This window comes from Arvicanthis niloticus, chromosome 15, assembly GCF_011762505.2.
Source record: "Arvicanthis niloticus isolate mArvNil1 chromosome 15, mArvNil1.pat.X, whole genome shotgun sequence".
NCBI lineage: Eukaryota > Metazoa > Chordata > Mammalia > Rodentia > Muridae > Arvicanthis > Arvicanthis niloticus.
In genome coordinates this window covers 29,930,139-29,955,944 of record NC_047672.1, presented here as the reverse complement: position 1 = coordinate 29,955,944, position 25,806 = coordinate 29,930,139, and the positions used below count along the sequence as shown (strand labels likewise).

Below are 25,806 nucleotides of genomic sequence, written 5' to 3'. Positions count from 1 at the left end.
TAAACCGAAAAACAACTTAAGGTCTGAAGAGATCTAAAGAGACACCAAGGAGGCTTGATGAAGTTGCCATTGGTTTATTGTCCAGGCATGCCCAAGACCCGCAGAAGAACTACGTTTCCCAGAGTGCTTAGAGAGGACAGGCGCCTCAGCCTCTCGCTGAGCATCAGTCCGCCTCTTGACTCCAGTGATTGGGCCTTTCACTTCCGCGCCTATGCGCTTCTCTTCTGCCATTGGTGGATGTTCCGGGTCAGCCTCCGAGTTTACACTTTCCTGGTCCTGTCAAGCACCTGGCTCTCGCTCCTTACCAAGATGGCGGCAGAAGCAGCTGGTGGGAAATACAGGAGCACAGTCAGCAAAAGCAAAGACCCCTCGGGGCTGCTCATCTCGGTGATCAGGTGAGGGAGGCAGGAGGCAGGGTGAGCTCAGGGCAGCGGCCTGACCTCCGCTGTGGAAGGGAGAGGCATCGGCTGGGCCCCGCCCGCCGGCCCTTCCCTTCCTTTTGGCCTCCCCAACCCCTCCCCAGGGCCTGCTGCCCCCTCGCCGGGCAGTGCTCTACGACTCCTGGTTTCCCTGGGGCCGGGGTTAAGGGGCGGACACCCCACCTCCCCAGTCTTCTCCTCGGGGCATGGCCCTTCCTTGCGTCCCCGGTCCTAAAAGCTGACTCTCTTGGGTTCTGGAAGAAGCCCAGCGCAGGTGTATTCGTTCATTCCTACAACAGGTACTGGTTGACCCCGGTGCACCATGCACTCCTGAAGGCCAGCGGTGGCCTGTGCTTGCGGGGGACCAGGCCCAAGTTTCCTGTCAGGAGTTGTAGAATGACAAACTCAGGGCACTTTCCACCACCTGTGAATAGCCACAGCTTCAGATCCTAGGTTTTGCGAGTTAGCATTGGATATTGAAGTGACACATCCATGCATCCATGCATCCATGCATCCATGCATCCATGCTTCCTTCCTTCCTTCCTTCCTTCCTTCCTTCCTTCCTTCCTTCCTTCCTTCCTCCCTCCCTCCCTCCCATCCTCCCTCCCTCCCTCCTTCTCTTTTTTCTCTCTCACTTTTTTTGATCGCTTTCTTATTCTAGTTTCTTACCCAAAACCATACCAAAATAGAATTTCAAATTACCCTCTACATTACTTTTTCCCTAAACTAATTGGGTGAGAGTGGGAATAGTGGACTATTTACTGGTCTTATTATTTTTTTAATGTTTAAAACGTTAAACAAATTTAGACCAGCCTGAATAAAATGCATTATGACACATTTATACGTTGTTGTCATTGAATTTCACCCCATATATTTTCCTAAAACAAACACTCCTTGCCTCCCACTTTCCTCGACTTTTCCTTCACGTTGATTTGAGTTAAGAGGGTTCCTGGAGTGGTCCTGATGATCTTTTTAGAACCCAGGATCCCCCAGAATCTGGTAGGTATTAATCCCTTGAAAGAATGTATAAATCAAACTTTATGAGGTTTTAAAAGTTTACCATTTGGTGGATTGAAAAAGACCCATTATGGCAGAGCCAATAGTTTAAGAGAATGTCCTGTTATTATCAATTTTATTTTTCTAATCAGAGGATAAAACTGTCTGTGAAAATGATATTCTTTGTAGGCCCTGAAGACAAAACACATGTGTAACTCCAGGCACGTATTCTTAATTAAGTTCAGATTTACCCCATGAAATTAAAACCTCAGTCAGAGCATTTGTAGTAGTGTCCCTTAATTTTCTCTGGAATTCTAACATGAATGTTTGGAATCCTTTTCTGACCTTGGTTTTTTTGTTTTGTTTTGTTTTGTTTTTTGTTTTTTTTCCTGCCCGAGAGTCTGAGACTCAGCACACCTTTATACAGTAGATGAGCATGTAGTATGGTGCCTGGCATTTATTTAGTACTTAGGAAATATCTGTTGAATGAGGGAATGAACGCTCTGAGTTATGCAAAGACAAAGATATATTATTACTCTTGAGGAGCGTATGGACTTGGAGAAAGATGGAGTGTTACCAGGAGTCAGAATTCATGGAGGGAGTGGTCGTTTCTATGGAGTTAGGAAGGGTAACAGCCGTAAACAAATGTCCCATCCTCTTCCCTGTGCTTCTGATCTTTAGGCTATATGCAGGATTTCTTAAGTGGCAGTTAGATTTACCCTCAACAGGGGACACATAAAAACTGAAAAATAACTTAAAAGCTTTTTGGCTGATTCTGATGTGGAGTTGTACGTTTGCCTTGAAGGGGCCAATTCCTTGTCCTTTCCAGGGGCTTCACCCACTGCTGGATAGTGTACCTCGTTGTTGTTTTGTGTTGAGTTATGGCAATGGTTCCACCTTTAATACAGTTCCTCATGTTGTGGTGACCCCCAACCACAAAATTATTTTGTTGCTACTTCATAAGTGTAATTTTGCTGCTGTTATGAATTGTAATGTATATACTTGATATTTGACCCCAGAAGAATCAAGAAATACACCACAGGCTGAGAACCACTGAGTTATGGCCTCATGTAGCCCAGTCTGGCTTCAAACTCATTGTGTAGATAAGAGTAACCTTGAACTCTGGTTTTCCACCTCCCAAGTCCTGGACCACAGGTGTCCATCACAACACCTGGCTATATTTATTATCCATCTCTTAAGTTCTCCTGTATCATCTTCACTTTATCACTATGATTTTGGCCCAGACATCTTTGACTTTCGTTGTGAAGTACTGCGTTAATTTAAATTCCTAATCCAGATCATGTCAGGACACATGAATGGCATGTTCCCTTTATTTTGTTTTTTTCCAATCATGTGATTAAGGTATGTCCAGACCTATCATTCTAGGCAAGTTAAATAACGATTGGGCTTCATGCTTACATAGGAACACAAGGCTGGATGTCTTTGCTGCTGAGGTGTTGTATCTCCACTTTCCTTTTTATACAGAAAAGTTTGGCTTTGGAATGAGGGAGGATGTTGCCAATCTCTTTTGGTGTTTTCTTCCTGATTGTCTTTTGTGTTTGATCCAGTGGTTTAAGTCACATGAACAGCGGATGACAGGAGAAGGGTAGTATGACTTCGGTGTTGGGATTTGGGGTGGGAGGACTCTTGATGGGCAGACAGGAGGAGGCCTGTGCATTTCTCATTAGTAACTGTGTATCACTCTGAAGTTTCTGCTCTTCAGATCTGTTCCGCTTGTGCCCTTCATGCCAATTCTCTCGCACAGTGCAGTCGTTATTCTCAGATCCTCCTGTGTACTCGAGTTACCTCCTTCTGTCCTAAACTTTTTTCAGAGTCTCTCAAAAGACGAGACCTTTTCTGGTTGCTTTGGCAACAGGCTTCACAAAGGAAAACCCATTTTAGGTTTGTGTTTATAAAGTCCAAGTATTCTTGAAAGGGTACTTGGTGCATGCCAGCTCTTGTTGCCCTACACCTGTCATTTTGTCAAAAACTAAGTTAGTGACAGAATCCACTGTCTTTTGAACAGTTTGATTGGTTCAACTTTATGTCTTTATATCATTGAGCAGCAGCAATTTTTTTGTTTTGGAATGTTTAAAAATTTCCTTCAGTTCTTTTTCAAATGTATAAAAATAACCATTTCTATACTAGGTTAACAATTTATATTGTTTCTATCTATCGATCTATCATTCTATCTAAGATAAGATCTATAGCTTTGGCCGTCTTGGACTTGCTGTGTACATCAGGCTGGCCTTGAACTCACAGAGATGTATTTGCTCTGCCTCCCAAGTGCTGTGAGTAAAGATATGAGTCACCACACTTGGCTAAATGTTATTTTTAATAGTTTGAAGAGAAGAGCATTTATTGTTAAATGCCCCAGTCTCATTGCCATTTACTCCTTTTGTTTGTATGTGGATTTTTGAGATAGGCTTGCATGTAGCCCTCAATGCTCTCAAACTTGCTATGTAGACACCGATAATCTAGAACATCTGATTCTTCTGCTTCCCCCTCCTGATGCTGTGAGTACAGGCTTGGCCAACCACAGCCAGTTCTCATTGCCTAGAGTACTAATTAGATAATGACTTAGTGTTTTGCTGGTATCAGAGTCTGTCACTGAGAATTTAAAATAAAAAAAGAAATACAGTACAGTTACATTCTTATATTTGATGGAAGGGAACTTTGAGATATGTAAATTAATATTTTAATCACTTAAAAAACTTGAGTAAATATATTTCAGGCCAGTCCGGTATGTATTGGTTCACTATTGTGTCTATGTCTCAGGTCTGGGAGGAAGGGTTTTGGGGAGGAGAGATAGTGCTTGTGATTTGGTCTTTTGGAGACTCCCACTAACTGTAAGTTGAAGTCACCACTGGCCCTTTACAGCAGAAATAATTGGGTAGACAGAGTCCTGTTTGGATGTTTTACACACACACACACACACACACACACACACACACACCCCGTGTCTGGCTTCTTTCCTATTGATTACTCTACCTCAACCTTTTGTTTGGTGTGAAGCTGAAGTTGTGAAAGGAGCAAGATGGCATTTCAGAGATGTTATTTTATTTTTGTGAGTTCTTGTCAGATTTTTAATTGGGGAATGTGTCTACCACTTACTGTTAGGTGATCTGCTTTCCAATTAAGCATCGACTCTCCCTTCTTTGTATGTCAGCCTGCAAATAGCCAGTTTAATTGGAGAGACAAACTCTGGTTGTGACTTACAGAGACCTTATTGAAACCTTGGAGCAGAGCTTTTGTAGACAGACTGGTTGCAGATTTCAAGGAGGTTTGAAGGCAGTTGGAAGCTCACATTTTCATCAACTTTTATGTCTTCACAGAAGTTAGAATTTCAGAAACATGAAAACCCTTTATTGTATGCTCCCGTTAAGTTCCTTCCTTCCTCTGCAGAGGATATTTTGATCAGCCCATAGTTAATTCAAAGTAAGGTTTGTTGAGAGGACCAAGCTTTGAAGTGGACTTTGAATTGAGACTCTCCTTTGAGTTTTTTGACAGTTTGTGGCAGGAAGAGCTTGGCCACTCTGCTTTTAGCTTGGCCCCAAGAGCAGTGTTAGGCATAGATACTATTTCTAGTCTTCTCTCTTCATCTGAGCCCAACTCAGAGTAGCCTTTAGGTTTCTCCCTCTTTGTTTCCCTCAGCCTTGTTCCCCTCCACGATGCATGACTATTTGTAAATCACCATCAGAACAGAGTGTCAGGACTGTTGATAGACCCAGTTGATAGAGTACTGCCTAACAGAAAGCCCTGGGTATGATCCCCAGCATAAACTGGGTGTGGTGGTGCATACCTGTCATTGTAACATGTGGGATACAGGATACCTGAGAGCCTGATTCGAAACAGAACAGATACTTTCGGGAGGTCCTGGGACAGTTGATAATTGCATTTATAGAAATGAGAAGAAAACGCTTCAATTTCTGGTTATACATGTAGAGTTAGTATCTTGGGGAACTAAGTCTTGGTTTCTGGCCTCAGGACTCATTGTTTATGTTGGATTTTTTTTTTTTTTTTTTTTTTTTGGAAAGCTTTGAGGCATGTAGTTTTATTATTGGGTAATACCATCAACTTTTTCAACCCATGCCTTTATAGATAAGTCTGGTCACATCCTTTAGTGAGAGGGTGTGGTTTAGGGTAGGTAAGAAAAAATGTACTAGCCTATAATTTTGAATCATTTACTCAGCATCTCACCATCCCCCAGTGTTACTTTCCTATTTATGAAATGGGATGGTGAAGATCTGGTGTGGTTTGGGGGAACATGAAATGAGACAAGGCCTATAAAAGTGCCTTGCGTAGTTTGAAACACAGAGGCACTCAGATGCTTAATTCTTAATTTCTAGTGTCTGTAGTGTCTTTGGTTATAAGCTTGAGTTTTATTAAATCTAAGAGTACTTGCCTGGTATTCCTCAGGCCATAGGTCCAATCTATTGTTTAACAAACAAACAAACAAACAAACAAATTCAGAGCTGGAGGCCAGACCCAGGAACCCGTGCTTGCTAAGCAAGTTTCTACTACTGAGCTAAATTCCCAACCCCTATTTTGAATCTTATTAAACCTTTACTTCTGTAATAGTTTGATAGGATCTCTTGCTTTAGGACTCTGAGATGTGCCTTGACATGCCTTATAGTTCCTTATTTTAAAGATACAGCCCTTTTGCCACCTGCAGTAGTGTTGGTCTTGTGTGTAATATGGTCACAATAGGTTTTCTTTGGGCAGCTCAGACTTTAGAGTCTTTTATTTCTAGTCAGATTTTTGGAGGCTGTTCATAATGGTGAATTTTACCTTCTGTTGGAGACATCTGAGAGTCTGCTGCTGCTTACAGTTTGTTACTGCTTTACTGCTATGAAATGAGTTAGGACCTTGATCCTTATAGCAAGGAGTAACCAGTCTTTTTTTTTTTTTTTTTTCCTTTCTTTCTTTTATTGGATATTTTCTTTATTTACATTTCAAATGTTATCCCCTTTCCAGGAACCCCCTATCCCATCCCCCCTCTCCCTGCCTCTATGAGGGTACTCCCCCTTCCCACCCTGGTATTCCCCTATACTGGGGCATCAAACCCCCTCAGGTTCAAGGGCCATTCCTCCCACTTATGTCCAACAAGGCCATCCTCTGCCACGTATGCCACCGGGGCCATAGGTCCCTCCATGTGTACTCTTTGGTTGGTGGTCCAGTCCCCTGGAGCTCTGGGGGGTCTGGCCAGTTGACACTGTTGTTCCCCCCCCATGGGACTGTAACCTCCCTCAGCTGCTTCAGTCCCTTCTCCAACTCCTCTATCAGGGACCCCACACTCAGTCCAGTGGTTGGCAGTGAGCATCTGCCTCTGTATTTGTCAGTCTCTGGCAGAGCCTCTCAGGAGACAGCCATTAGTGCTCCTAACAGCAAGCACTACCCGGCACTCACAATAGCATCCGGATTTGGCGACTGTATATGGGATGGATCCCCAGGTGGGGCAGTCTCTGGATGGCCTTTCCTTCTGTCTCTGATCCACACTTTATCTCCATATTTCCTCCTGTATTTAGTTCCCCCTTCTAAGAAGAACTGAAGCATCCATGGTTTGGTCTTCCTTCTTCTTGAGCTTCATATGGTCTGTGAATTGTATCTTGGGTATTCCAAACTTTTGGGCTAATACCCACTTATCAGTGAGTGCATACTGTAGTGAGAGGAATTAGAAAAGACGCCAGGCAGAGGCTTCCCAGCCCCACCGCCATGTTTCCACACTAGAGGGCCAGCCCAGAGTCACAGAGACATTAGCAGGGTCATTGCCTCTCCCTGCCACCAACCTCAGGGTTAGATATCACAATACCCATTAACCCGGTAAATCAAACTCTTAATGCTTATAGTTAACCAATCAGATTTATATATCATCAAATATTCAAATCCCAGGATGCCCACACGATAATTTCAGAGCCAGTTGATAATGGTAAGATGTCAACCTTTTGGTTGATATGGTAAGATAGCCTAACCTTTTCATATCATCTCTGCCTAAGGCTGGTTAAAGCCACACTGGTTAATATCCACTTCCATGCTCCCTCTCTTCCCCTTGTTTCTCTTTCTTTCTTTCTTTCTTTCTTTCTTTCTTTCTTTGTGTCTCTCTCTCTCTCTCTCTGTCTCTGTCTGTCTCGCTCTCTCTGTCTGTCTTTCTCTCTCTCTTTCCCTCCCTTCCTCCCCCATTCTTAGCTCTGCCTGTCTTTTCCAAGTCCAATCATAGGCCTCCTGATGCACTAATATTTAAAATAGATTGGGCAGGGAAATTCCTGCTTCAGCATACCATGTGTGCTCTTTTTTTTTTTTACCTCACTCATGATATTTTCAAGTTTCATCCACTTGCCTGCGAATTTCATGAATTCATTGTTTTTAATAGCTGAGTAGTATTCCATTGTGTAAATGTACCACATTTTCTGTATCCATTCCTCTGTTGAAGGACATCTGGGTTTTTTCCAGCTTCTGGCTATTATAAATAAAGCTTCTATGAACATAGTGCCTTTGTTAAAATCAAGGGAAATTTAAAATACATTGATGGGTACAGCAGAGAGGCAGGTACTGCAAGTTGGGGGAGGTTCTCCTATAGGCCTGAGATGCTGTCTGACGATGGTCTTAGCTTTTCCTGTTGGTGGAAGCTATTGGTCTGCTAAGTCAATAGATTTCTAAAGGCTTTTATCTGTTAGTTACAGGATGTTAATTCTTATACAGAGGTGGGCAAGGAGTGGCTGTTCTAGGGGCTGTAGCTAACCTAAGACAAAGTATTTTGCCTCTGGATCCACAACATTTCAGTCTCTCTATATCACTGCAGTCAGTCTTTGTAGACACAGCTTCTTTTCAGGAATTGCCATTCACATTATCTTATATCCAAAAGCATTCTTGAGAGTTTCCTAGGAATTTACTGTCTCAGGCACTGCCTGACCCATCTGGCACCTATCTGTAATTTTATAACTGTACAGATGATTTAAAAGCATGATGGAGTTTGAGTTGCCCTTTAAAAATGCTTTATTGGGGAAATGAGACATAAAAAACAAGTTCAAATTATTAGTGAATGTTTGTGTGTGTGTGTGTGTGTGTGTGTGTGTGTGTTTTCTTTTAAGTACTACTCAGGGTGGAGAGATGGCTTAGCTGAATTACTGCTCTTGCAGAGGACCTAAGCACCCATATTGGGCAGCTGCCCGTAACTTTAGCTCCAAGGATATCAGATGCCTCTGGCACAAAAAGCACTGCCCTCACATATGTGAACATGTACACACACACACACACACCATTAAATAAAATACCTCTTTAAAGTTTAGAAAAGCATTGCTGCTAAGATGATCATTTATATAATGAAATATGCACCAATACAAATCATGGCTGGGACTTTGCTCATGTAGTTGGGGAAGAGGACTGGAACCAGTCAGGGATAGGGGAAGCTGATGGAATGTGCCACTATCTCTTGAAGGTGGAATTTTTTGACAAAGTCTTTGAATTTTAAATTTTGTCATTAGAAATTTTTAACCAATTTAAAAATATGGTAAAATTTTTTTTTTTTTTAAATAAAAATGTATGTGTCAGGGCTGGAGGCAGAGTATTACTTACCAGATTGATTAATCACAGAAATCCTGTATGGTATTCTTTAGATCAGTGGTTCTCAACCTTTGGGCCATGGCTTGGGTCCAATGACTCTTTCACAGGGGTCATATCCATGAAATAATTTATGGTTGAGGGTCACCATAGCATGAGGAACTTTATTAAAGGGTTGCAGCATTAAGAAGGGTGGGAACTAATGCTTTAGATCTTGTCATTTCTCCATGACACCTATATTCTAAAACCTCATGGATCTTTGCATTTAAGAAGCCTATACCCTCAATTTCCATTATGTGTTTCTCTATTTAATATCCGTCAGAAGTATAAAACATCACTAGTGAGGAACTCACCAGGAAGTGAGGCTCTCTGTGGGCAATGCTTTCTGAGCATACTGGACTTTATAAGTAAGTGGGAAAGAGATAGATTTTTAAGTTGACTTTGTCAGCTGTAAACTGAGTTTTATGCCTGAGTTGAGTGATTTTACTTAATTTTAGATAATGGCCTTTTTTATTGCCTAAGCAATTTATGGCTTTTGGTCTCCAGTACTGTTCTGTATAACTGAGTTATCTGCATTATTGAAGCACTATACACACATACACTGGGTATAGTAATTGGCTCTAAGTGCTGTCTACAGCCAGACACTAGTGAGTTTTCAAATGACTTTAAAGCAGACATTGTTTACTGTCACTTGAGGCTACATCAGTTTCTCTGTGCTGCTAAGGGATGTTCATATGCATGAGAAAACTTTTTCAGAGGGACTTGTCATTATGAATTGCTATCAGTTGGGATGGGATTATCCTGTATTTCATAGGCTCTAGTGAGTCATAATTAAGAAACAAGGCATCACAATGTATAATTGAATAGAATAAAATCCGATTTGAAAGTGAGGTGTTGATTTGCTTCTGCTTTGAGTCAAATATATCTTGTGTGATTATGCAGTGCTACCCATCTCTAGCATTTCTTTAATGTGTGGTCCTTTATTCAATCTCAGATTCCTGATGAGGGCCTCTCATTTTGATAACACCCTAGAAGCAGTTACAGATAACTCACCATCTGTGAAATGTAGCAGTGTGTCCTGCTTTGCTTAATCAGCTTGGAACTCTGAGTTCCAAGCTTTGGGTTTCTCACTACTCATGCTTAGAGCTGTTGTCTTTAGTTCCCCTGCTGGATGTAGGTGTATTTTGCTGTCAGCTATGTATGAGATGGGCTGGGTTCTTTTTTGGAAAGAAGATGTGGCTCTAGTACCCAGCAAGTGCTGAGTGGAAGTGATAATGTAACAGCAGTGTGGGAAGGAAGCGTGATTGATGTTGGAAGAGTCACATCAGCTCTGGACATTTTCCCTCTTGTGTTGGGATCACTAACAAAAAGAGATATTTTCTTCTGAAAAAGACAGTTATGGAGCACACGGTTTACACTTTCTGGAGTCAGGCTTGGAAACTAGTTCACCTCAAGTTCAGTTCTTGTTTTGTACTCTGGTGTTGGAGAGAAGGTATCCGTGGTGGTGGAGTTGAGGTTCTTGATGATAAGAAGCTCAGGAACTTTGCAGCATCCGAGGCCCACTCAGAGTACTTCTCAGAAAGAGGCCAGCTTAGGACACTTGACTCCTGGTATAGATGGTGCTCTGCTGTTTGCTGATTAGTGATTTTTGGATATGTGAAAGTGTACTTGTAATTAGTTTTTCTTAGTTGCATAAGGGGATTTTCATTAGTTGTTTTCTTAGTTTGTATTACTTCTGGAAGAGAGGTCAGTGGGGCCTTAGTGGACAGGTAAGCCCAATATCAGCTTTCAGAAAATATGGCTCAGTTCTGTTCATTCTGCATGGTCACTAATATTTAGGCGTGTAACTTTTATCTCTTGTAACAAGTGTATTAGTCATCTATGGCTGTATGAAGCAGCCAATTCTTCATGTTTATCTGTCAAGAATGTGTGTGGTTTAGGCTGATCGATTTCATTGTCTTGAGAGTTTAACCAACCAAGTTGAGCCTGGTGGTGCACATCCTCAGTTTGTAGATTTTGACAGGTAGAGCAGGAGATCACAAATTCTCTGTGCAAGGAAACCCAACCTAACCCAACCCAACCCAACCCAACCCAACCCAACCCAACCCAACCCAACCCAACCCAACCTAACCCAACCTTCCAAACCCCAGATAAACTAACAGCAAACAGAGAGAAGGTGAATGAGAATGTAACTAACTGTAATAACATTGCCTGTGCTTTCTGAGGCGGTGTAGCTTTCTGCTTCAGCAGCTATCACAAAACTCCTATGACTGCATGGCTAAACAATAGAAATGTATTTTCTCACTGTTTTGGATGCTATAAGTCCAAGGTCAAAGCACTATCAGAATGGGTTGTTGCTGAAACCTCTCTTCTTAGCATATAAATGACCACCTCCTTGCTCTGTCCCTCTGAGAGCCTTTCTTCTGCTTAGGTGCACAGGATTCCTTCCTGCCTCTTTCTTTCCTCATGTGAACAGCATTCCTAGGGGTGAGGCCCCCCTGGCTTGCTGAACTTCATCACCTCCTCTGTTTTCTGTCTCTAAACACAGTTGAGTACTGGTATGTTATCATAGGAAAAAAAAAAGCCGTTTTGTGGGGCACACAGATCAGTTTATAACTAAGCCAGGTCCCTTCCTCACCTTGTTTTAAATGCTTTAAGCTTCCAGAATGGGAGTCTGTCATCTGCAGACAGGGAACCTGAAAACTCAGGCAGAAGTGATTGCCATTGCGTTTAGCATTGCCTGTCACGCTGACTTGTAATATCAGACTATTGCATTAACACTTAATACCAAGGTGTGCTCTGTGCTCTGCAGAGAACTGCTAGCCAGTGGCTTGAGCTGTCAAAAGATTTGCCGAGAAGAGGAAACTAATAGAACACGGTCTGACTTACATAGTTCTATACGTTTTCTAAATTTTATCCCTAGATTAGAGTGGAAAAATAAATCATTGGAAAGCTGTATACTCGGATTATATCCATTGCCTTTCAGAGTATGGAGGCCTGAATTTAGGGTTTTTAATTTTGTTTTGTTTTAATTATGCTCCTGAAGAGATGTAAAATTTGTTACCTTATTTTAGAAGATTGTTGAGTATGTGTTTCATTATATTATAAAATGTTTCCCAGGTTGTTTTAAATGAAAAATTGGCTTGCCTAGAGGAGTCTGTCTTTTAGAAAGTGAGAATTGGAACTTTTTGCCTTGGCTGCTTGGAAGCTCAGATTTAGATTATGGACTCATTTACTATAAACTCTGTGTGGCCATGCGACCTGCTTACAGTTTACATTTATATAATGATGAGCTGTATATTTTACTATAGTCTTAGAGAAAACATCTCTGATTCTTGTTGTTTTGAAAGAGATGAGATATAATTAAAATGAAACCATTATCAATGTGGTTACTGGCTGATAAGTTATCACCACCCCTAAGTAGTCGCTTCGGTGACCACCCAGAGAAAAGCTGACAGAGCTGTGTCTGGTCTGATTCCTGACCTTGCTCCTGTCACTTCCACACTAGCAGTTGGTAGCCACCACGATTGTTTGTCGCTTCCTCCTCATGGCAGTTAGGATTTGTTCTCCTTCATGGCCTGACATCTTCCCTCCCTAGAACAGCTTTCCCACAGAGGATGTCCTCACAACAGATCTATTCACGAGGTACCTTTTTGTGCTCTTGCTGGTGTGAGTGTTGGGGGCATTTTTGTCTCTGCTGTACCACAGCTTTTGCCTGATGCGCTTGCTTACCTACCTATTTCATGGCCTGCATCTCCAAGCTGACATGTTAGCTTCTTGAGGGAGGCCTGGTTAATTACTGCTGTCTGTCTAGCCATTTAGTCTGCCTGGTAAATGCTGTTGAATGAATCAGTGAATTGGTGAGGCCACCATAACTGTAACTTTTGCTTTCCTTCCCAGGGATTATTAAGCATGTATGGCTTCCAGTGAGGCCCTCCCACTGTCCTTGTCTCAGTCAGGGAGCTGGCCTGCATGACCTTTTACATGCTGCATCTTGCTATTGCTCACTATGTAGCTTTTACTAAACATCAAGTGTGCCAGCCACTGTGAGAATGCAGAGAAAAGGTCTGATCCAAATTCATAACAGATTCATAGGAACTGGGTAGGAGGCTTAAGGGGCTTTGGCCTGATAGTATTGGGAGTCATAGATGATTGATTTTGCTTCTGTAATGTGAGTAAGCACTTTATACACACTGGCTCCCCACACTTCTTGTCTTTAAAACATCCCAGAGAGGCAGGAGTTCCATTCTCTTGCCTGTTTTACAAGGAAAAACATGTAGGCAGGTCGAGGAACTCACCAGTGTTGCAGAATTCTGTTTGTTTCTGCTTACTAAGGTTTTCTTTTTCCAAGATAGAGCCTCACTGTGTAGCCCAGGCTGACCCCAAAATTGTGATCCTCTCGTTTTACCCTCTAAGCGTGTAGGATTGTAGGGTGATGCTGCCTTGCCCCACTGCAAAGCCCTATTTGAGTCTGCAGTTTTACTTTTGAGAACAACTGTTTGATTTTGCTTGCTTTGTTTTTGAGACAGTCTCATATAGCCCAGGTTGACCACTTTGTAGCTAAGGCTGGCTTCAACTCCTGATCCTCCTGCTTCTACCTCCCTAAGTGGTGAGATTACCATACCTAGCTTAGTTTATAAACTTGTATGTGCCTCTTTTTTTTGGGACAGGATCTCTCTATGTAGACTAGGCTGTCCTTGAACTCCCACACAAAGAGCCACATGTCTTTGTCTTTAATCCCTCTGTTGGGATTAAAGTTTTGTGTCACTATACCTGGTGAATATGTTCAACTTTTGCACAGGTAAATGGAATGGGGAAAGAAAAGTGGCTTTTAAAAAAAGCAATGCTGTGAACTGAACCCAGGACCCTTGCACATGCTAGGCAAGTGCTGTCCACTGAGCTCCTTCTGCAAACTTCAAATGCCTGGGTGTAACATGTTTGTTGAGGGTTCTAAGGAGGATTTGGTGTATTCTTGGCAGTGGTTTGGGTTTGGCTGTTTTCTTTCTTTCTTTCTTTCTTTCTTTTTTTTTTCTCTGTTTTTGGCTGGAAGTTCTTGCTCTGGTGAGTGATGGGTTGTCTTGATGAGTAACCTGATTTCATAGGTGCACTTTCCCTTCTGTGTGTGTTTCCTTTGATCTTTTAAAACATGACATTGACTTTCATGTGCTTGTTTCTATCTGAACTCCATTATTCTATTAAATCCAAAGAGAGCAAAATTGCACCAAGAAGGAATTGCTGATGGTGAGTGTGTGTTTTCTTTCACAACATTTGACTGTCCAACTGGAAGACTGAAGCTGGTGTTACAAAAGGAAGAAAAGAAAGAAAACAAAAGAAACTGACAAATTCTGTTTTCAGTCTCCAGCTCTTTATCCTGTATTTTAATTTTTGTCTGGGGTTCACTGGGAGCTGGTGGCTTGTGAATCCAGTGGAGCCATCTACCATCCTGGTTCCTGCTAGAAGCATTTGGTGGACCCTTTAGCCTGTGAGGTGAACACATTCCTTCCTGGGGATTAATTAGTCATGGTTAGAGAGATAATTCATCATGTAAAATACCAGAGGTGTCGTAGTGAAAAATTGTTAGTGATCCAGAAATGTCTCTGCATCCAGCTTCACTGCAGTCTAGTTTAGCGTTTTGTGTTCCAGTGTTCACTCAGCAGCACTTTGTAAATCCCAATCACAGTTTATATGAAATAGGGGCAGAGCAAAAGCTAAAGAGTGCTTATGTAATTTGGATGCATCTTTGGAGTGTCAACTTTATATCATGTTCCTTGCTTCTGTCTTTTAGTTTTTTTTTTTTTTTTTTTTTTTTTTTTTAAAACTGTTTTGTCAGGTCTAACAGTGTTTCTTAAAAAGAAAAGAAAACCAACAAAAATAAAAGAGAGAAAAAAACTGTAGTGGGGTCCATGTTCATCTTTTCATCTTCAGCTAACTCCACTTTCTTACAGGTGAGCTGTCATACAGTTATGGTGAAGTTCTCAGCTCAGGAGGTGAGGCAGGGAATACAGGAGTTTACATGTATGGAGGAAGGAGGCTAGGCTGCATGCATATGTGATATGTGTACATTACTCCCTGCTCTGAGTTCTTTGTGTGTATCAGAAAAAGGGTCAAGATTCTGTCCACTCATTGTACTGCCATAGGGATTATCACAGACGTGTTCCTTAAATAGCCATTGCATTGCTTCTGTTTGTGCTCTGGGCCTCATGTTTACTTTCTCCCCCATGTGCTGGACATAGGGCAATGGGGCATCTATATGTTTCTGGGCTTAGTATTAACATTTCACAAGTAAAGATGTGACATCTGGCTCATCAGCACAGACTGTCCACCAGAATGAAGTTTTTTTTTTTTTTTTTTTTCTTTTTGCTAAAGCTGCATTGTAGTGCCCAGTTTGGTAGTGCTTGTCTGTAAAGCCAACACTTGGGAGGTCGAGGAAGGTAGAAGCAGGAGGATGGTAGAGGTCAGCCTGGGCTGTACAGTGATTGGTAGGCCATCTTGAGCTTCGTAACAACACACTGTCTTAGAAAATGAAAACCAAAAACAACTTTCTCAAAACCAACCAACCAACAAACCGATACAAACAAAGATAAAAACCCCTCCAAACCGAAACCATTCTTGTAGCAATGACAGCTAATAATTATGGCCAACAGTTGTTGGCTGATAATGGTATATGAGGCCTTGTTTGATTGTGCTTAATACCACCATCCTGTAAGGAATATTTTCTTTCCATTTTATAGATGAACAAAATAAGATTCAGTTCCCGAGGTCCTCTGGGTTGTAAGTCTGGTGGAATAAGGAGCCCAGCCTAGGCAGTTAAAATTCAGGAAGGTTTTAATTACTCTGTAGTTGTTTAAACCTGTAAACAGATTGGGTTTTGGATCCTTCTAGGATCTGTTATTCTCCCTGCATGGGTGGGGAAACTGTTTAGCTTCTTCAAAGCCCAGCTGCTTCTAGTGTGAAAAGGGGACTGGAAGATAACAGGCTCCAGTCCAACAGGAGTGGACATTTGATAAAATGCCGAATAAAGCTGGGTTCTGGCATCTGCAAGCCTCTCTCAATTTTGGAGGTCTTTATTATTTTCATTATCCTTACTGCCTTCCTCTTCACTAAAAAAGGTACTGTAACAATTTGTGAGTTTTATAATAGTGTTTGACTAAAGACAAAACTGTCATTCATCCCAGGTTATATCAAAAGGAAGGGGATGATCTCTCAGTGTGAGTTAAACTTGGCACAGGATATTTCTTACATAAATATTTTCTCTGGAAATGAAAATAGGAGAAAAGATCCCCTGTGGACTCAATTTACTCCTAATCTTCGTTTTAGTAACCCTTTCTCTTTTGTAAGTAACTCCTAATGATCTGGTAATGCATTGTGGTGACAGCTCATGCCAGAGAAGGTGTCCTCTTTGGGCCTGACATTTTCCTTAATGGTAATTCTGACTAGTTAAGGTAAATAGTGTGAGAGATGTTTGGCATGTTTCCTTCCACAAATGACAGTGTGTGATGGGAGGGAGGATGTGGAAGGCACTGTGAGAATGGCAGGCTCATGCTTGTGTAGCTCTGCAGAAGCGATGGAGTTAAACATTCAGAGACTCTTACCTATGGGACAGTTGATAAATTGAAGGCATTTCTTGATTGTTCTTTAGAGTAGCATACTGGAAGACATCAGATTTAAAGAGCAAAGTTATATATCATAAAAAACAACAGAGAGACATGCTAAGGTGCTGTGAGCCAAATATCAAAGGTGATTTGTTGGCTCTCCTTCTGAGACCAAGTTGATTTACTTTGGTAGTTAAATACTTGTATGTTTTTTTACCCCAAAATGTTGGAAATCAGCAGGCTTAGGATCACCAGTTTACAGATGAGGAAATAGGGTCTGGTCTGGGACTGCCCTTCGTAGCTCCCAGGACTGTTTCATTTCATGCAACACTTGATCTCTTGGCATCCCTAACACATTTACAGAATTCATTTTAGAAAGTTCATTGAAGCCACAGACAGGCTTTCTGAATTCCCTTCTAAATTGAAAAAGAAGTTTTATGTATTGCGTGGCTCATGAATTAAGACCCCTTGCTTTGAGTGACAGTTTGGTGAAGACTGTTGTACAGTATTTTGCTCGAAAGTATCTGGAGGTGGGTACGTGATTGATTTGCTGACAGACCATCTCTGAAAGCAGTTCTAATGATGGACTTATAATTGATTGCATCCATCATTGAGAGCCTAAAATATCCCCCTCCCTAAATTAAAAAAGATAAATGAAATAAACTAGGCTGAATGTATAAGCTGACAAATCTGAGGGAATTTAATGAAACTCTAAATTACCACAGTGAGCAGATAAGAGGGAAAGGTTTCTTTATTATAATACTAAATTAAAAAAAATTATCCAAGAAAGATAATGGAGGAAACAAAGATCTGTGGCCCATGTATCAAACTGAGTTATTGAAAGATTTTTAATAAGTGTACCTATCTCATTGTCTGGTTATTGTTGATTCCTATCAATCCTGTTGGTGCTGTTTGAAGAATAGTGAATGCAGGCAGTGTCTTGTAGTGCAGCTTAGGTTATTGCTGTTGTAACAGATTTTAGAATTTAACGTGACCTTATTCCTAGGCTGCTGGGAGCTCTGTGCAATTTCAGGCCATTTACTTTAGAAAGTGGTTCCTTGGTGTGAGAAATTTTACCCCTTCAGCCACATAACGAAAGAAGGCTATCCAGAAGTGACTTAAACAATAAATATTTATCATCTCAACACAAAGTCACGAAGGGAGGGTAGCTTCAGGGATGGCTCTTTCATGCCTGCCCATGGACACAGCTGCAGAAGCATTTACCATACCTTTTCCTTCCACAGATAACATAAGTGTCTGAGAATCTCAGCTCTTTGTGTCAGTGTCCTGGGGTCGGAAAGGCATCTTTCTCTAGACATTCTGTAGGTCTTGTTAGCCAGAATTGTAAGAAGAGTGGAACTGGTAGGAATTATCATGATTCAATCAAATCAAGAGCGCCCAGCTTTTCTCTGAATCCATGCCCACCTGCTATCTGATTAAAATCATTTCCGGGGTCAAGAGAGTAGGTGAAGGATGGAGTCTGTGGCTAGGCAGCCTGCGCATGTACTTCTGTGGTTTTGTAATCAACTTTGAAGGTTATTTTATATTTTCTGTTACATCACTTCATTTCTTAGTTTGTAGAATGAATTTGCTAGTGTGTTGACTGTATACTGTTCTTATTGTTGCTTTGAAGTTTGACACAGCTTGTCAAATCCTGTCCTTAACAGGACTCTGTCTACCAGTGATGATGTTGAAGACCGAGAAAATGAGAAAGGTCGCCTTGAAGAAGCCTATGAGAAGTGTGACCGTGACCTGGATGAACTGATCGTTCAACACTACACAGAATTGACAACAGCCATTCGCACATACCAGAGTATCACAGAACGCATCACTAACTCCCGGAATAAAATCAAGCAGGTGAGCCTCCTTTCTTCCTGTCTGACACTGGTCACCTTCCCTTACAGGTAGAGTTTGGAGCTATACCACACAGTAGTGCCTAATGGTCTTTGATCACTGCGATTCATGAAGACATTTTCTGGAGTTTTGAATAGCTATTGTTTCCTGGGTACCCTGCCTTTAGTGCCTAAAGGAAAAAGTGAATTTTTGTTAGGTGCTTTTATATTTTATAATTGGCTAAAGGGATGAACTGCTTAAAAAAAAAAAAAGCTGTGTACCATCATGTCGCATTTTATAGTTCTTGGCTATGTATTTCATTGATTTATTTATTTTTTTGAGTATGGTATGTGTATGTGTGCAGGTGTGCATGCGTGTTTGTGTGTGTGTATCTGTATGTGTGTGTCTGTGTATCTGTATCTCCTTGTCTGTGTGCGGAAGTCAGAGGTCAGCATTGGGTATCTTTCTTTATTAGTTTCCACTTTATTTTTTTGAGACAAGATCCCACTGTATCTGAAGCTCCCTGATTCAGTTAGACTGGCTGTCCTGCAAACATCAGGGCTTTACTTGTCTATGTGCTCCTACTACCTAGTTCCTGGCACGAGATACCATGCCCAGTTTTTATGTGGCTAGGGATCTGAATTCAGGTGATGATGCTTTTGCAGCAAGTGTTGCCCACTGAGCTGTTTCCTGAGCTTCTGTGCAGTGCATTTATAGGAGCTCTCTTTTAGTACTGTTTTGTACTGTTCTTTGATAAGTAACAGTAATTGCTACCTATATTGAACATTGCCAGTCATGATCTGTTGTGCATACCCATGCATGCATACCTGCACAGATGTACACACACATGCACATAACTAACACAGACACACACACAGACACACACACAGACACACACACACACACACACACACACACACACGCATAGCCAAGAATTACAAAACAGGTTGTGTCTGTTATCATGACAGATTTAGAATATGAACTAAGGACTCCCTGACTCCAAAGCCTTTATCGACACATTTTTTTTTCCTAGTAAATTTTCAAGCAGTGTCTTTTACTTTTAAAAAGCAAAGATGAGCTGTTGCAGAACCCCAACATGCTAGACACTGAGAAGGCAAAATCTCTCCTGTAGTATTGTGGTAAGGAGCGCAGGGAAACTGCCCCCCCCCCCCCCCCCCCAGTAACCTCTGGGAGATTATGCCCTGTGCAGACTATGGTTTGGGGTTTGCTATCTGGACATAGAGGACTCCCTGGCTTGCTCCTGTTCAGGAACAGCTGTGCTTATGGCATTGTTACATTCTTTTGGTCCTCCATACCTTTTACTATGATTCTGTAAGCAGTGCATAAATTATACTCAGATACTATGAATGTGAGATTTAGCCTCTTAGAGTCCAGCTCTAGAATCAGTAAGACCTTGGCCTTTTCTGAAGCAGTTTCTGCATTTTAAAAATAATTGGCCAATTTTGAAAGCAGTGCTGAAATTTGTTGCCTTTAGACATGGTAGGTTCCTCCTATGTATTTATCTGTGAAACTGGCTGGAACTGTAGATGAGTTGCTTTTATTTAAAACAAACTCTAGTCCATTTTGACTAACAGAGACCAGGAAATGAATGCCAAGCACTGCTGACCTTCTGGCTTTGCCTAGGCTAATCTCAGTAGGGGTGAGGACATCTTAGTATTTGTGTTTCTGATTAGTTTGGTTGGCTAGAACGACTTTGCCCTACTCTCCAGGGAGGCTGCAGCAGTGATTACTGCTCTGCTCCCTGCCTGCAGCATCCGTGCAGCATCCATGCAGCATCCGTGCAGTAGCATTATTGCTGCCAGTAGAATGCATCTGCTCGGTCTTGTTACTGCAAATGAGGGTTTCATCTTGAGGATCCTGCATTTGTTATAGAAGTGACACTCTATTTCTCTGTGTACCATTCTTACTTTCAGTATACTACAGTCCGAGGTCCGAGAAAAAGAAAACAAAACAACAACAACAAAAAAGAGAAGCGTTTATTATATTGGTTTGCCAAGAAAGTAAATGCCACCTGATTCAGTGTTGGGAATTAGTGCCTCTATTTGGACGAGAAGTGCAGAATGAAAACTTTGCACAAAAAAACCAAAATGAAACAAAACAACAACAACAAAAAAACCACTTTAATATTTGATTAAGAAGCAAGGAAAAATGCTGAAAAATGAAAGTAAATTTGTTTGTATTCCATATTTTGATAATTTTGTATTGTAAGAGGTTTTTTTAATGAGTGAAGAAGCAGTAATGTTTCTCAAGCTATCTTCCCATGTCATTTCTGTTTTTTGCTTGTACTTCAGGTGCTATACCAAGTACAGGTATGTGCTTATCTCAGGCGAAAGTCAGCTATCATCAGGTTGTGTTATTCTAGGGCCACATAGCAAGCTGATGGTACTCAGATCTGATGTGCAATTTTCTTTCTGTTCTCTAGCAAAATAATATAAAGAAGACTGAGTCCATAATCTCTCCAGAGTCCCAGCTATGTTCCTGGTTTGGTTTTAGGTGCTGGCGATACACCATGCATCCCTACCTGCATGGAGCTTACATGAGGATAGTATGTAGAGATAAATACAACAAGTAGATTATGCAAGCTTTTGTTTGGCCTCTTTATCTTGAATGTCTACCTTATGCATAGATTGTTGTTCTAGGCTGTGGAGTACAAGAATGAAAGATTTCTGTCTAGAGAATGTAAGTTTTAGTTTACAGTCTAATCAGAATAAACAGAGCACATGGTAATAAAAGAAAAAAAGCAAAATAGTGACTAGGGATTTTATTTTAGTTTATTTTTTGTTTGAAGCAGAGTTTTTTTTTTTTTTAGTGTACTCCTGACTGGCTTAGAAGTCACTTTGTAGGCCAGGCTGGCCTCAGACTGAGAGATCCACCTGCTTTTGCCTCCTGAGTGCTGGGATTAAAGGTGTGCACCACAGCTGCCCAGTGGGATTTGATCTTTTAATTAAGTTGGCCAGGGAAAGTCAAAATCTGCAAAGGATGAGGAAGACAGTCTGTAAGGGGACTTTGAGTAAGGAGGAGAGCAGGTGCAATAATCCTGAGGCAGCAGGAGGACCAGTCCAGTGAGAACGTGACATGAGACATGAAAGAGCTGTCATGTGACGTGTGGCACAGGGGAGTTGGCACCTTAGGGTCTGCTGGACCATAATGGACACTTGGCCCATGTATTTGTTTTGCAATGTGTACTATTTATTATCTGTAGCCTTTAGAAGTGGTAAGTTTTTGAAAGTAGGAACACTATAGTATGGTTAACATTTGAAGGCATACTGTACCTGATGGTGTAGGAATATGTTCTAATGTAGAACAAGTCAGATGAAGATGTGCTCGAGTTCAAGCATCACCTCCCATTTTGACATTGCTTCCATATGTCCATTTAGGTTTTATTGTTAGAATTTATGTCCTTTAGGATAAATACATGATGTAGGATGAATTTGACTTTCTTCCCAAGTGATTTGAACATTTTACATTTGCTAAGTTCATTTGGAATTTTTTTCTAGATTAAAATAATTTTATTTTATCTATGACCAGTCATCTATGACCAGTCAGATCAAGTAATGTGCATAATGAAATTCTTGAGTGATCCTATTATTGTTGAATACACTATGAAATTGTCTAAAACGAAATGCCTCAGAATCCATGGATTCTGCCAGTTGTATGGGCACCTGTTATGATGGCATTGACTTTGATGGGAGTTATTTGATACAGATTTAAGACTTGTACCATACATGCCGTGCTTGGTGATGTTTCTCCACAGTATGAGAGGAAATGAGGTGAATTCAGTGCAGATTTTTTCAAACATATTGAATAGTCTGATGCTTATTATAGAAGAAGGGTGGGCAAAGTAGTGCATACACTTGGCTCTTTGTATGCATACAAACACTTAACATTTTACCTGTTATTGGCTGTTTTCTTGGTATTAGATCCCATGCTAAAAACATGCTTTTCTTGCCTATAACTAGAAACAACTATGAATAATTATTCAAGTGATGTTGCTAGTGGCTCATTATTCAGGAATGCAGCATTCATTACTTAACATTTACCTAAAATGACTTTTGACTTTTATGTAAGAGTATGCTTTGAAAGGTAGATGTAGGATGAAGAATAGCCTTAATTAATACAAAGAATGTCATAGAAGAACAGTGTGGCTTTTGTAAGATGTTTTTTACAGCCTAAATATTAGTGAAAATTCTTACCTATTTGTGAAAAGGAAGAAAACCTCTTCTAGAAATGGACAGGCTAAACAGTGACCAGCACTAAGAGCTGTAATTGACATGCTGGCCAGTAGTCTTAGATGCATTATTGTGGTTGTAAGAACCGTGAGGTGTTCTTCCCTAAAGTTCAAGGCTTTCTTGATCTGTGTCTGCATCTAGTAGCTGTGTTGCTCTTGGAATGAGGTAAGTGGAGAGTTAAAAGATCTAAAGGGAACTATAGGAAATAAAAATGTGAGGGGTAATTTAAATATGACCTATAGTTCCACAGGGCTTTTAGACAGAACAGAGTGCTATTTCTCAAGTTTATTCTTTCTGTGAACTTTTTATAAACTCTAGAAAACACTCAGTTGGGCCCTTCTCACAGGCAAATGTGCATGACAGCACTTACATGTCAACTTACTTCCACTTCCACGAAAGGGATAGAGCAATAGTTTGTATTTGTAAACCTATGTGACATTGATGTGTTGATTTCTAGTGACCATTTCTCACTTCCAGGGAACATCTTGGGTTCTTTCTGGCCCACAGGTGTCCCAAGTTGCTTGTACACTGTTGTGCTTTTATTATGATGTTAGCACACAGAGGCATTTCCCTCTTTATTTTCTCAATTTGAATTCAGCACTTTTCTGCCTTTGTTAAGCAGAATTATTGAAAATTACGGCCTTTCTGTGTTATCCCTGGGCAGGTATATGTTAGCCCCTGCTATTCCTCTTAAAAAAGATAAGGCAGATTTTTATGTTTTTTTTAAAGCCCCAGTTAGTTTTCTTTGTTTGTTGTTTGTCCCAAGGTTGGGTTACAAAAATTGTTACCTGTCTGCTACCTGTCTTGTCTCACATTTCCTTTTTCAATAGCCTCTTGAGCCCTGCTTATATTTTCTATGTCTGGTCTCTAATTAGAGTGACTTACAGTTTTATATATTGACCCCGAGGTTCTTGGTGCAGCTGAACACACGATTTGAAGCAAATGTCAAGTTACCATAATTTCATGCATGATGGGATGATTTTAACAACTTGGCTTTCCATGGATTTATTTATGAATGAAGCTTGGCTTTCCATGGATTTATAAAAGCAACAAGGTAATAAAACCTTTCAGTATTAATTAAACATCACATAACGGAGTGAAAATGCTGTCATCACATTTATGAAATCAGAACATGAATTTGAGAAATAAATGTTTATGTGAATTTGGTACCTTTTTGACAGATAGAGTCCCTGTTTTTCATCCACACTTAAAAAGACAATTTATATTTATTAATCAACAAATAAAAATTATGTACATTTATGAATGCACCATGGTATTTGGGAATATGAACACATTGAATGATGAGATCAAGTAATATGTACATCACCTTACATAGATACTATTTCTCTGTAATAAAACAACTTATAGTATCTCTTAGCAAATTTTCAAGTACACATCGCTATTAACTTCAGTCAGCATGTTCTATAATAGATCTCTTGAATTTATTCTTCTTATCTAATTAAGAATTTGTGTCCTGTGGGTAATATCTCTGGTAACTGTCATTCTCTTCTGAGCTTAACTTAAACATTTTCACATGTGAGTTTATGTGGTATTTGTATGCCTGGCTTCTTTCCCTCAGCATGATGTCTTACAGTTGCATGTTGTTGCAAATGTCAGGATTTCCTTCCTTTTAGAAGATGGATCATACATATTTTTAAGGAATGAATGCTGCACATACATGCGTTATTATCTTTGTCTGTTGATACATTGATTCTATCTGATTTTGTCTTTGTAACACTGTATGAACATGGCAGTGCAGATGTCTCTTTGACATACTGATTTCATTTTCTTTAGATATACAGATGTACCTTGATTTATGGTTGGATTATATTTAAGTTCTCCCGTCATAATTTGAAGATGACACTAACTAAAAAGTACATTTAATATGTCTTGTCCATTGAGCATCCCAGCTTGGCTATAATGCTGTGGAAGGTCCTTTGTTTACCCTCCTGATTGTGTGGCTCTCTGGGAGCTGTAGATTGCAGCTGCTGCCCAGCACTGTTACAGAGTGTCACATAACATAAGGCTAACCTGGGAAAGGATCACAATTTGCCAGAATGTGTCTGCTGAATATGTCCCACTTTTATGTCATTGTGAAAGTTGACATTGTGAGTTGGAAACTGTCTGAATATCCAGTACTGGAACTCTCGGTTCATTACAATAATGTTATTTTATTTTAATTAGGATCCCCATATCCTTTTTAAAAAAATTCTTTCTTTCATTTATTATTATTATCATCATTATTATAGTTATTGTTGTTTGTTTGTTTAAGACAGGTTCTTTCTATGCAGTCTTTGGCTGTCCTAGAACTTTGTAGACCAGGATGGCCTTGAACTCACAGAGATCTGCCTGCTGAATGCTGGGATTAAAGGCTTGCTTCCTATCCTGGCTTTATATTAATTTCTATAATGGTTTATTCCTCATCTTATTGAGATGTATTTTTCATGCAGTAATATGCATGTATTTTGGTAGTACAGGCCAATGAATTTGGTATTTTTGTATTTGAATTTGTTACTGTTGTGTCAGAGAATTCACTCCTGCTGTGTGGCCCAGGCTAACTTTACACTTGGCTGTTGTAGCTCAGGCTGGCCTCAAACTTAGGCTCCTCCTGCCTCAGGTTAGGTTACATAATGCGCACTACTACTACATGTGGCCTTCTGCTTCTCATAGGTTCTCACCTACATCCTGCTGTGCACACTACTGACATAAACTCTGTCACTGGATTGGATTAGCCTGTTGTGGAACTCCTACACACGCCCTTAGTGCAGCTGTCTTCTCTCAGTATACAATTTTCATATTTTTCATGTTCTTTTTTTTCCCTGACTGGTCCCATTTCCCATTTTTCATGATTTTCTAATCAAAAAGGCAAGGACTCAGGATAGTTTGTAGTATAGTTTCTTATAGTTTCTTATGTGTCTACCTTGTTAGTTCAGTTTAGGCAATAATCTTGGTGATGTTCATTTTATGTACAACCCAGTGCCAGTGTGTCTTCCTGCCATTCTTCACTATTTTCACTTTAGTTTCTATGTAGTAAGCAAAAGTGGGAAGTGATCCGATTGTATGGGTGTGCTAGTGTGAAATTCCATAATGTCTTTTCCCATCACACAAGAATTTACCAAGCTTTATGCACACTTTGTAAGTTTATCCCCCCCATCCTTG

At 40.5% G+C, this 25,806-nt stretch overlaps 1 protein-coding gene across 2 annotated transcripts in view; it reads left to right on the top strand.

The window, feature by feature from the left end:
- Window positions 1–262: 262 nt before the first annotated feature.
- Exoc4 (exocyst complex component 4) overlaps window positions 263–25,806 on the top strand; it is a 711,678-nt gene continuing 686,134 nt past the window's right edge. For both annotated transcript variants that reach the window (XM_034519115.2, XM_076913572.1), the window contains exons 1-2: window positions 263–395; window positions 18,232–18,421. In XM_034519115.2, the coding sequence (XP_034375006.1) occupies window positions 310–395; window positions 18,232–18,421 (276 nt within the window). In that variant the 5' untranslated portion in view covers window positions 263–309. The remainder of the gene's footprint in view (window positions 396–18,231; window positions 18,422–25,806) is intronic.